At 37.7% G+C, this 13,516-nt stretch overlaps 1 protein-coding gene across 1 annotated transcript in view; it reads right to left on the bottom strand.

Annotated features, from left to right (window-relative positions):
• egfra (epidermal growth factor receptor a (erythroblastic leukemia viral (v-erb-b) oncogene homolog, avian)) overlaps window positions 1–13,516 on the bottom strand; it is a 99,632-nt gene that overhangs the window by 27,968 nt on the left and 58,148 nt on the right. The window contains exons 11-13 of the mRNA XM_072669379.1: window positions 12,546–12,636; window positions 11,376–11,575; window positions 10,855–10,987 (exon numbers count right to left, since the gene is read on the bottom strand). Of these exons, the coding sequence (XP_072525480.1) occupies window positions 10,855–10,987; window positions 11,376–11,575; window positions 12,546–12,636 (424 nt within the window). The remainder of the gene's footprint in view (window positions 1–10,854; window positions 10,988–11,375; window positions 11,576–12,545; window positions 12,637–13,516) is intronic.

Below are 13,516 nucleotides of genomic sequence, written 5' to 3' on the forward strand. Positions count from 1 at the left end.
CTAAAGTTACCCTCAGTCTAATAAACTAACCACAAGCTAAAGTTACCCTCAGTCTAATAAACTAGCCCCAAGCTAAAGTTACCCTCAGTCTAATAAACTAGCCACAAGCTAAAGTTACTCTCAGTCTAATAAACTAGCCATAAACTAAAGTTACTCTCAGTCTAATAAACTAGCCACAAGCTAAAGTTACTCTCAGTCTAATAAACTAGCCATAAACTAAAGTTACTCTCAGTCTAATAAACTAGCCCCAAGCTAAAGTTACTCTCAGTCTAATAAACTAACCACAAGCTAAAGTTACTCTCAGTCTAATAAACTAGCCATAAACTAAAGTTACCCTCAGTCTAATAAACTAGCCCCAAGCTAAAGTTACCCTCAGTCTAATAAACTAGCCATAAACTAAAGTTACTCTCAGTCTAATAAACTAGCCACAAGCTAAAGTTACCCTCAGTCTAATAAACTAGCCCCAAGCTAAAGTTACCCTCAGTCTAATAAACTAGCCCCAAGCTAAAGTTACTCTCAGTCTAATAAACTAACCACAAGCTAAAGTTACCCTCAGTCTAATAAACTAGCCCCAAGCTAAAGTTACTCTCAGTCTAATAAACTAACCACAAGCTAAAGTTACCCTCAGTCTAATAAACTAGCCCCAAGCTAAAGTTACTCTCAGTCTAATAAACTAACCACAAGCTAAAGTTACCCTCAGTCTAATAAACTAGCCATAAACTAAAGTTACTCTCAGTCTAATAAACTAACCACAAGCTAAAGTTACTCTCAGTCTAATAAACTAGCCCCAAGCTAAAGTTACTCTCAGTCTAATAAACTAACCACAAGCTAAAGTTACTCTCAGTCTAATAAACTAGCCATAAACTAAAGTTACCCTCAGTCTAATAAACTAGCCCCAAGCTAAAGTTACCCTCAGTCTAATAAACTAGCCATAAACTAAAGTTACTCTCAGTCTAATAAACTAACCACAAGCTAAAGTTACCCTCAGTCTAATAAACTAACCACAAGCTAAAGTTACCCTCAGTCTAATAAACTAGCCACAAGCTAAAGTTACTCTCAGTCTAATAAACTAGCCATAAACTAAAGTTACTCTCAGTCTAATAAACTAACCACAAGCTAAAGTTACTCTCAGTCTAATAAACTAGCCCCAAGCTAAAGTTACCCTCAGTCTAATAAACTAGCCCCAAGCTAAAGTTACTCTCAGTCTAATAAACTAGCCCCAAGCTAAAGTTACCCTCAGTCTAATAAACTAGCCACAAGCTAAAGTTACTCTCAGTCTAATAAACTAGCCACAAGCTAAAGTTACCCTCAGTCTAATAAACTAGCCCCAAGCTAAAGTTACCCTCAGTCTAATAAACTAGCCACAAGCTAAAGTTACCCTCAGTCTAATAAACTAGCCACAAGCTAAAGTTACCCTCAGTCTAATAAACTAACCACAAGCTAATGTTACCCTCAGTCTAATAAACTAGCCACAAGCTAAAGTTACCCTCAGTCTAATAAACTAACCACAAGCTAAAGTTACTCTCAGTCTAATAAACTAGCCATAAACTAAAGTTACCCTCAGTCTAATAAACTAGCCACAAGCTAAAGTTACTCTCAGTCTAATAAACTAGCCACAAGCTAATGTTACCCTCAGTCTAATAAACTAGCCACAAGCTAAAGTTACTCTCAGTCTAATAAACTAGCCACAAGCTAAAGTTACCCTCAGTCTAATAAACTAGCCACAAGCTAAAGTTACTCTCAGTCTAATAAACTAGCCACAAGCCAAAAGTACCCTCATTCTAATAAACTAGCCACAAGCTAAAGTTACTCTCAGTCTAATAAACTAGCCCCAAGCTAAAGTTACCCTCAGTCTAATAAACTAGCCCCAAGCTAAAGTTACCCTCAGTCTAATAAACTAGCCACAAGCTAATGTTACACTCAGTCTAATAAACTAGCCACAAGCTAAAGTTACCCTCAGTCTAATAAACTAGCCACAAGCTAAAGTTACCCTCAGTCTAATAAACTAGCCACAAGCTAAAGTTACTCTCAGTCTAATAAACTAGCCATAAACTAAAGTTACCCTCAGTCTAATAAACTAACCACAAGCTAAAGTTACTCTCAGTCTAATAAACTAGCCATAAACTAAAGTTACCCTCAGTCTAATAAACTAGCCCCAAGCTAAAGTTACCCTCAGTCTAATAAACTAGCCATAAACTAAAGTTACTCTCAGTCTAATAAACTAACCACAAGCTAAAGTTACTCTCAGTCTAATAAACTAGCCCCAAGCTAAAGTTACCCTCAGTCTAATAAACTAGCCATAAACTAAAGTTACTCTCAGTCTAATAAACTAACCACAAGCTAAAGTTACTCTCAGTCTAATAAACTAGCCCCAAGCTAAAGTTACTCTCAGTCTAATAAACTAACCACAAGCTAAAGTTACTCTCAGTCTAATAAACTAGCCATAAACTAAAGTTACCCTCAGTCTAATAAACTAGCCCCAAGCTAAAGTTACCCTCAGTCTAATAAACTAGCCATAAACTAAAGTTACTCTCAGTCTAATAAACTAACCACAAGCTAAAGTTACCCTCAGTCTAATAAACTAACCACAAGCTAAAGTTACCCTCAGTCTAATAAACTAGCCACAAGCTAAAGTTACTCTCAGTCTAATAAACTAGCCATAAACTAAAGTTACTCTCAGTCTAATAAACTAACCACAAGCTAAAGTTACTCTCAGTCTAATAAACTAGCCCCAAGCTAAAGTTACCCTCAGTCTAATAAACTAGCCCCAAGCTAAAGTTACTCTCAGTCTAATAAACTAGCCCCAAGCTAAAGTTACCCTCAGTCTAATAAACTAGCCACAAGCTAAAGTTACCCTCAGTCTAATAAACTAGCCCCAAGCTAAAGTTACTCTCAGTCTAATAAACTAGCCATAAACTAAAGTTACTCTCAGTCTAATAAACTAATCACAAGCTAAAGTTACTCTCAGTCTAATAAACTAGCCACAAGCTAAAGTTACCCTCAGTCTAATAAACTAGCCCCAAGCTAAAGTTACTCTCAGTCTAATAAACTAACCACAAGCTAAAGTTACCCTCAGTCTAATAAACTAGCCACAAGCTAAAGTTACCCTCAGTCTAATAAACTAGCCCCAAGCTAAAGTTACTCTCAGTCTAATAAACTAACCACAAGCTAAAGTTACTCTCAGTCTAATAAACTAGCCATAAACTAAAGTTACCCTCAGTCTAATAAACTAGCCCCAAGCTAAAGTTACCCTCAGTCTAATAAACTAGCCATAAACTAAAGTTACTCTCAGTCTAATAAACTAACCACAAGCTAAAGTTACTCTCAGTCTAATAAACTAACCACAAGCTAAAGTTACTCTCAGTCTAATAAACTAGCCCCAAGCTAAAGTTACTCTCAGTCTAATAAACTAACCACAAGCTAAAGTTACTCTCAGTCTAATAAACTAGCCCCAAGCTAAAGTTACTCTCAGTCTAATAAACTAGCCATAAACTAAAGTTACTCTCAGTCTAATAAACTAACCACAAGCTAAAGTTACTCTCAGTCTAATAAACTAGCCATAAACTAAAGTTACCCTCAGTCTAATAAACTAGCCCCAAGCTAAAGTTACTCTCAGTCTAATAAACTAACCACAAGCTAAAGTTACTCTCAGTCTAATAAACTAGCCATAAACTAAAGTTACCCTCAGTCTAATAAACTAGCCCCAAGCTAAAGTTACCCTCAGTCTAATAAACTAGCCATAAACTAAAGTTACTCTCAGTCTAATAAACTAGCCCCAAGCTAAAGTTACCCTCAGTCTAATAAACTAGCCCCAAGCTAAAGTTACCCTCAGTCTAATAAACTAGCCCCAAGCTAAAGTTACCCTCAGTCTAATAAACTAGCCATAAACTAAAGTTACCCTCAGTCTAATAAACTAGCCCCAAGCTAAAGTTACCCTCAGTCTAATAAACTAGCCATAAACTAAAGTTACTCTCAGTCTAATAAACTAGCCCCAAGCTAAAGTTACCCTCAGTCTAATAAACTAGCCCCAAGCTAAAGTTACCCTCAGTCTAATAAACTAACCACAAGCTAAAGTTACCCTCAGTCTAATAAACTAGCCCCAAGCTAAAGTTACCCTCAGTCTAATAAACTAGCCACAAGCTAAAGTTACTCTCAGTCTAATAAACTAGCCATAAACTAAAGTTACTCTCAGTCTAATAAACTAGCCACAAGCTAAAGTTACTCTCAGTCTAATAAACTAGCCACAAGCTAAAGTTACCCTCAGTCTAATAAACTAGCCCCAAGCTAAAGTTACCCTCAGTCTAATAAACTAACCACAAGCTAAAGTTACCCTCAGTCTAATAAACTAGCCCCAAGCTAAAGTTACCCTCAGTCTAATAAACTAGCCACAAGCTAAAGTTACTCTCAGTCTAATAAACTAGCCATAAACTAAAGTTACTCTCAGTCTAATAAACTAGCCACAAGCTAAAGTTACTCTCAGTCTAATAAACTAGCCATAAACTAAAGTTACTCTCAGTCTAATAAACTAGCCCCAAGCTAAAGTTACTCTCAGTCTAATAAACTAACCACAAGCTAAAGTTACTCTCAGTCTAATAAACTAGCCATAAACTAAAGTTACCCTCAGTCTAATAAACTAGCCCCAAGCTAAAGTTACCCTCAGTCTAATAAACTAGCCATAAACTAAAGTTACTCTCAGTCTAATAAACTAGCCACAAGCTAAAGTTACCCTCAGTCTAATAAACTAGCCCCAAGCTAAAGTTACCCTCAGTCTAATAAACTAGCCCCAAGCTAAAGTTACTCTCAGTCTAATAAACTAACCACAAGCTAAAGTTACCCTCAGTCTAATAAACTAGCCCCAAGCTAAAGTTACTCTCAGTCTAATAAACTAACCACAAGCTAAAGTTACCCTCAGTCTAATAAACTAGCCCCAAGCTAAAGTTACTCTCAGTCTAATAAACTAACCACAAGCTAAAGTTACCCTCAGTCTAATAAACTAGCCATAAACTAAAGTTACTCTCAGTCTAATAAACTAACCACAAGCTAAAGTTACTCTCAGTCTAATAAACTAGCCCCAAGCTAAAGTTACTCTCAGTCTAATAAACTAACCACAAGCTAAAGTTACTCTCAGTCTAATAAACTAGCCATAAACTAAAGTTACCCTCAGTCTAATAAACTAGCCCCAAGCTAAAGTTACCCTCAGTCTAATAAACTAGCCATAAACTAAAGTTACTCTCAGTCTAATAAACTAACCACAAGCTAAAGTTACCCTCAGTCTAATAAACTAACCACAAGCTAAAGTTACCCTCAGTCTAATAAACTAGCCACAAGCTAAAGTTACTCTCAGTCTAATAAACTAGCCATAAACTAAAGTTACTCTCAGTCTAATAAACTAACCACAAGCTAAAGTTACTCTCAGTCTAATAAACTAGCCCCAAGCTAAAGTTACCCTCAGTCTAATAAACTAGCCCCAAGCTAAAGTTACTCTCAGTCTAATAAACTAGCCCCAAGCTAAAGTTACCCTCAGTCTAATAAACTAGCCACAAGCTAAAGTTACCCTCAGTCTAATAAACTAGCCCCAAGCTAAAGTTACTCTCAGTCTAATAAACTAGCCATAAACTAAAGTTACTCTCAGTCTAATAAACTAATCACAAGCTAAAGTTACTCTCAGTCTAATAAACTAGCCACAAGCTAAAGTTACCCTCAGTCTAATAAACTAGCCCCAAGCTAAAGTTACTCTCAGTCTAATAAACTAACCACAAGCTAAAGTTACCCTCAGTCTAATAAACTAGCCACAAGCTAAAGTTACCCTCAGTCTAATAAACTAGCCCCAAGCTAAAGTTACTCTCAGTCTAATAAACTAACCACAAGCTAAAGTTACTCTCAGTCTAATAAACTAGCCATAAACTAAAGTTACCCTCAGTCTAATAAACTAGCCCCAAGCTAAAGTTACCCTCAGTCTAATAAACTAGCCATAAACTAAAGTTACTCTCAGTCTAATAAACTAACCACAAGCTAAAGTTACTCTCAGTCTAATAAACTAACCACAAGCTAAAGTTACCCTCAGTCTAATAAACTAGCCCCAAGCTAAAGTTACTCTCAGTCTAATAAACTAACCACAAGCTAAAGTTACTCTCAGTCTAATAAACTAGCCCCAAGCTAAAGTTACTCTCAGTCTAATAAACTAGCCATAAACTAAAGTTACTCTCAGTCTAATAAACTAACCACAAGCTAAAGTTACTCTCAGTCTAATAAACTAGCCATAAACTAAAGTTACCCTCAGTCTAATAAACTAGCCCCAAGCTAAAGTTACTCTCAGTCTAATAAACTAACCACAAGCTAAAGTTACTCTCAGTCTAATAAACTAGCCATAAACTAAAGTTACCCTCAGTCTAATAAACTAGCCCCAAGCTAAAGTTACCCTCAGTCTAATAAACTAGCCATAAACTAAAGTTACTCTCAGTCTAATAAACTAGCCCCAAGCTAAAGTTACCCTCAGTCTAATAAACTAGCCCCAAGCTAAAGTTACCCTCAGTCTAATAAACTAGCCCCAAGCTAAAGTTACCCTCAGTCTAATAAACTAGCCATAAACTAAAGTTACCCTCAGTCTAATAAACTAGCCCCAAGCTAAAGTTACCCTCAGTCTAATAAACTAGCCATAAACTAAAGTTACTCTCAGTCTAATAAACTAGCCCCAAGCTAAAGTTACCCTCAGTCTAATAAACTAGCCCCAAGCTAAAGTTACCCTCAGTCTAATAAACTAACCACAAGCTAAAGTTACCCTCAGTCTAATAAACTAGCCCCAAGCTAAAGTTACCCTCAGTCTAATAAACTAGCCACAAGCTAAAGTTACTCTCAGTCTAATAAACTAGCCATAAACTAAAGTTACTCTCAGTCTAATAAACTAGCCACAAGCTAAAGTTACTCTCAGTCTAATAAACTAGCCACAAGCTAAAGTTACCCTCAGTCTAATAAACTAGCCCCAAGCTAAAGTTACCCTCAGTCTAATAAACTAACCACAAGCTAAAGTTACCCTCAGTCTAATAAACTAGCCCCAAGCTAAAGTTACCCTCAGTCTAATAAACTAGCCACAAGCTAAAGTTACTCTCAGTCTAATAAACTAGCCATAAACTAAAGTTACTCTCAGTCTAATAAACTAGCCACAAGCTAAAGTTACTCTCAGTCTAATAAACTAGCCATAAACTAAAGTTACTCTCAGTCTAATAAACTAGCCCCAAGCTAAAGTTACTCTCAGTCTAATAAACTAACCACAAGCTAAAGTTACTCTCAGTCTAATAAACTAGCCATAAACTAAAGTTACCCTCAGTCTAATAAACTAGCCCCAAGCTAAAGTTACCCTCAGTCTAATAAACTAGCCATAAACTAAAGTTACTCTCAGTCTAATAAACTAGCCACAAGCTAAAGTTACCCTCAGTCTAATAAACTAGCCCCAAGCTAAAGTTACCCTCAGTCTAATAAACTAGCCCCAAGCTAAAGTTACTCTCAGTCTAATAAACTAACCACAAGCTAAAGTTACCCTCAGTCTAATAAACTAGCCCCAAGCTAAAGTTACTCTCAGTCTAATAAACTAACCACAAGCTAAAGTTACCCTCAGTCTAATAAACTAGCCCCAAGCTAAAGTTACTCTCAGTCTAATAAACTAACCACAAGCTAAAGTTACTCTCAGTCTAATAAACTAGCCCCAAGCTAAAGTTACTCTCAGTCTAATAAACTAGCCACAGGCTAAAGTTACCCTCAGTCTAATAAACTAGCCACAAGCTAAAGTTACCCTCAGTCTAATAAACTAACCACAAGCTAAAGTTACCCTCAGTCTAATAAACTAGCCACAAGCTAAAGTTACTCTCAGTCTAATAAACTAGCCACAAGCTAATGTTACCCTCAGTCTAATAAACTAGCCACAAGCTAATGTTACCCTCAGTCTAATAAACTAGCCCCAAGCTAAAGTTACCCTCAGTCTAATAAACTAGCCCCAAGCTAAAGTTACCCTCAGTCTAATAAACTAGCCACAAGCTAAAGTTACCCTCAGTCTAATAAACTAGCCACAAGCTAAAGTTACTCTCAGTCTAATAAACTAGCCACAAGCTAAAGTTACTCTCAGTCTAATAAACTAGCCACAAGCTAAAGTTACTCTCAGTCTAATAAACTAGCAACAAGCTAAAGTTACTCTCAGTCTAATAAACTAGCCATAAACTAAAGTTACTCTCAGTCTAATAAACTAGCCATAAACTAAAGTTACTCTCAGTCTAATAAACTAGCCACAAGCTAAAGTTACTCTCAGTCTAATAAACTAGCCATAAACTAAAGTTACTCTCAGTCTAATAAACTAGCCACAAGCTAAAGTTACTCTCAGTCTAATAAACTAGCCATAAACTAAAGTTACTCTCAGTCTAATAAACTAGCCACAAGCTAAAGTTACCCTCAGTCTAATAAACTAGCCATAAACTAAAGTTACTCTCAGTCTAATAAACTAGCCACAAGCTAAAGTTACCCTCAGTCTAATAAACTAGCCACAAGCTAAAGTTACTCTCAGTCTAATAAACTAGCCACAAGCTAATGTTACCCTCAGTCTAATAAACTAGCCCCAAGCTAATGTTACCCTCAGTCTAATAAACTAGCCCCAAGCTAATGTTACCCTCAGTCTAATAAACTAGCCACAAGCTAATGTTACCCTCAGTCTAATAAACTAGCCCCAAGCTAAAGTTACCCTCAGTCTAATAAACTAGCCCCAAGCTAAAGTTACCCTCAGTCTAATAAACTAGCCACAAGCTAAAGTTACCCTCAGTCTAATAAACTAGCCATAAACTAAAGTTACCCTCAGTCTAATAAACTAGCCACAAGCTAAAGTTACTCTCAGTCTAATAAACTAACCACAAGCTAAAGTTACTCTCAGTCTAATAAACTAACCACAAGCTAAAGTTACTCTCAGTCTAATAAACTAGCCCCAAGCTAAAGTTACTCTCAGTCTAATAAACTAACCACAAGCTAAAGTTACTCTCAGTCTAATAAACTAACCACAAGCTAAAGTTACCCTCAGTCTAATAAACTAACCACAAGCTAAAGTTACTCTCAGTCTAATAAACTAGCCATAAACTAAAGTTACCCTCAGTCTAATAAACTAGCCATAAACTAAAGTTACTCTCAGTCTAATAAACTAACCACAAGCTAAAGTTACCCTCAGTCTAATAAACTAACCACAAGCTAAAGTTACTCTCAGTCTAATAAACTAACCACAAGCTAAAGTTACTCTCAGTCTAATAAACTAGCCCCAAGCTAAAGTTACTCTCAGTCTAATAAACTAACCACAAGCTAAAGTTACTCTCAGTCTAATAAACTAACCACAAGCTAAAGTTACTCTCAGTCTAATAAACTAGCCATAAACTAAAGTTACCCTCAGTCTAATAAACTAGCCATAAACTAAAGTTACCCTCAGTCTAATAAACTAGCCACAAGCTAAAGTTACCCTCAGTCTAATAAACTAGCCCCAAGCTAAAGTTACTCTCAGTCTAATAAACTAGCCACAGGCTAAAGTTACCCTCAGTCTAAAAAACTAGCCACAAGCTAAAGTTACCCTCAGTCTAATAAACTAACCACAAGCTAAAGTTACCCTCAGTCTAATAAACTAGCCACAAGCTAAAGTTACTCTCAGTCTAAAAAACTAGCCACAAGCTAAAGTTACCCTCAGTCTAATAAACTAACCACAAGCTAAAGTTACCCTCAGTCTAATAAACTAGCCACAAGCTAAAGTTACTCTCAGTCTAATAAACTAGCCACAGCTAAAGTTACCCTCAGTCTAATAAACTAGCCACAAGCTAATGTTACCCTCAGTCTAATAAACTAGCCCCAAGCTAAAGTTACCCTCAGTCTAATAAACTAGCCCCAAGCTAAAGTTACCCTCAGTCTAATAAACTAACCACAAGCTAAAGTTACTCTCAGTCTAATAAACTAGCCACAGCTAAAGTTACTCTCAGTCTAATAAACTAGCCACAAGCTAAAGTTACCCTCAGTCTAATAAACTAACCACAAGCTAAAGTTACCCTCAGTCTAATAAACTAACCACAAGCTAAAGTTACCCTCAGTCTAATAAACTAACCACAAGCTAAAGTTACCCTCAGTCTAATAAACTAGCCCCAAGCTAAAGTTACTCTCAGTCTAATAAACTAGCCATAAACTAAAGTTACCCTCAGTCTAATAAACTAGCCATAAACTAAAGTTACTCTCAGTCTAATAAACTAGCCACAAGCTAAAGTTACCCTCAGTCTAATAAACTAACCACAAGCTAAAGTTACCCTCAGTCTAATAAACTAACCACAAGCTAAAGTTACTCTCAGTCTAATAAACTAGCCATAAACTAAAGTTACCCTCAGTCTAATAAACTAGCCATAAACTAAAGTTACCCTCAGTCTAATAAACTAGCCATAAACTAAAGTTACCCTCAGTCTAATAAACTAGCCATAAACTAAAGTTACTCTCAGTCTAATAAACTAGCCATAAACTAAAGTTACCCTCAGTCTAATAAACTAGCCACAAGCTACTGTTACCCCTGAGCTAGTACACTAGCCACAGTTGTAACCGCCAACCTGTTACACTGGTCTCAACTGATAACAGCCCCAAGCGTGTACACTAGCCACAGTATGTTACTGTTGGAACCATGGACTGAAAATCTTTCGGCCCTGAGGTGCTTCTAAAGTTTCAGTGCTGCTGAGAGCTGATATCCCGCAGTGTGTGAATCTGTTTTATTCCCAGGAGCTTTTGTCAGCTGGTTCTTTGGTTCCGAAGGTTCTGAGACAAAGACGAGCTCAGCCTCTCTGTGAGTAGTGAAGATCAGAGCCCACTCACCCCTCCAGCAGATTACACGAGGCTACACAGCTCTTCTTGCGGCTGCGGTGTTCACAGCCGAAGCACATGGTGGGGCCCGGACCCCAGCAACCTTCAGGTGTACACATCTCATCACAGGTACGGTTCAGTTCGGCTGCACAGAGAGACAGGAGGAGAGAGAGACAGGGAGAGAGAGACAGGGAGAGAGAGAAAAGGTTTGAGACCTTGAGATTTTTTTTGTTTCTTTGATGGAGCTGGAGGTCAAGCTGCCCCTGTTGGGCCTTTGAGCACGGCCCTTCACCGTCCCTGCTCCCAGGGCACTGCAGCGATGGCTGCCCACTGCTCCGGGCATGTGTGCTCATTGTCACTGTGTGTGTGTTTGATCACTAGTGTGTGTGTGTGTGTTCACTGATCGGATGGGATAAAGACAGAGGCTAAATTCCCTCTGTGTCCAGCTCTAATAGTGACGATGGCTGTCTTGACGTTTTCATTTTTTTGATCTATAATTCTAATAAAATTATTAATATTAATAACATTATTACCACAAATAACCGGGTCAGCGTTCTGCATGGGCCGGGCGATCTGACTCTCTGATCTGAACAGGCGTTTCCAGTGCTCAGGACTGTTGTAGCAGAGGTTGGGGTTAAAGGAGATGGACACGTCTCCATCGCTGATCTCTCGCAGGGCACGCAGGCCGAGGTGAGTGATGGGAATTCTGCCGACCCCGAGGCTGACTGTGCCCCTGACGGAGGAAAGGGAGAAGTGCGATCGGTGTTTCTTTCATATTAGAACATTTACTACGTTATATGCAGCAAACAATAACACATCAGTTGGATATTCACTACTATACGCTAAATGTCCAAATGTTTGTGGACACCCTGTTTAATGAGCACATTCAGCTACTTTGAGTTGCACCCATTGCTGATACAGCTTGTCTAGAGAAGCAGAGAAGTACTGCCAATAAAAGAGGACTGGAGCACATAAACACTGAACATTGAACCTATTGGCACCATGCTGCCTAATGCCAGGCGTGGGCTAGTAGAGGGGTATAAAGCCCCCCAGCATTGAGCTGTGGAGCAGTGGAAGAGCTGTGTTCTCTGGAGTGATGGATGGTGGTGCTCCATCCAGTACTTTTGAGATGAGTTGGGGAGTTGAGAATAAGATGGGGTGGTGATTAACCAGCATCCTGACCTCACTAAAAAGGTCTTGTTGCTGATGCAATCAAATTCTCACAGCAATGCTCCTCCAAAATTTAGTATAAAGCCTTCTTCCCTGGACAGTAGAGACAGTAGAGAGTAGTGAGTCCAGCAAAAGCAGGATAAGCTCTTTTTTAATATCCTTGTTTTCTGAAGAAACATCAAAGGAGCAGGTGTCCCAATACTTTTGTCCATATAGTGTATCTTACTCATAAAAAAACTTAAGTATAAGTATAAGTATCAGGATATTTATATTGGAGAGGCCCTACACTCTTAACAAATAAAGGTTCATAGCAGTGCTGTAGAAGAACCACTTTTGGTTCCTTCCCTTGATGTAAAGGTTCCTTTCCAAGTTATGGGTCCTCCAAACTTCTCACACAACTCAATTAAAAACATGGTTCTTAATGGAACCAAATGTGGTTCTTCTATAGCATCGCTCAAAGAACCATTTGCAGTTGAATCATATATGGATTTCTTTGAAGACGATAAACATCAAACATTAGTCTGGTAGCTTACTGATGTTTTGTTCGCCCTCGGATGACTTCCAGGTTTTCAAAGGGACTGAGAGACGGCATATTTCCTGGCCAGTGCTGAACCAGCAGGCTCCCTGTAAATTAAGAAGGATGGCAGTGTGTCACATGTATGAAAGGAATGCCTTCAAGGAAATTCAGCAAGGGAAATTTAATACATGCACTTTCCCCAGACCCCAAATGTAGCTGATTAAGCTGATCTTCCTTAGTTTATTTTGTATCTTACCAATTAGTAGGGATGTAACGATCCAGCTTTTTCAGTTCCGATACCGATACATAAACTTTGCATATTGGTCGATACCCGATACCAATCCGATACCACTGCTGAATTAATAATCCATATATCTCACCATGTGGGAGAGACTTAAGGCTTCAGGACCTTTTTACACATTACTTTACTAACTTTGTAAAACTAAATATAACAAATTAACACATATACATAAATGCACTAAATTTCTTTAGTGCATTTATTTCTCACTAAATTAATAAATTATAAATAATTATGTATAATTATTAAATATAATACACAGCATTCAAATTCAAAATAAAAAAGGAGCCAAACTTCTTAAAATATATTGAAATAAATAAAATGTATCAAAATATTGAGAATAAACCTGAGAATAAGTAAGTAAATAAGAAGTAAGTAATTAAACATTGCAAACATATAAACTTAAAAGTAAAAGGATTAGTTCTATGGATCGGCCTAATTATCTGATACCCGATCCAGCTAATTTGGTTAATATCGGGGCCGATATCCGATCCTAATCATCGGATCGGTGCATCCCTACCAATTAGCATCAAATAATTTCCAATAGAGGTTTCTGACACTGTACAACACACTGTTATCTATAAACATGGACCAAATTCAGGCCTCAGGGTGGGTGACACCACTACTTACCCACTACTCATCAGCAGAGCTGTTACTCATAGACCCCATATTAAACCATGTTTTATTCG

The sequence above is a fragment of the Salminus brasiliensis genome, chromosome 23, assembly GCF_030463535.1.
Source record: "Salminus brasiliensis chromosome 23, fSalBra1.hap2, whole genome shotgun sequence".
Classification (NCBI taxonomy): domain Eukaryota; kingdom Metazoa; phylum Chordata; class Actinopteri; order Characiformes; family Bryconidae; genus Salminus; species Salminus brasiliensis.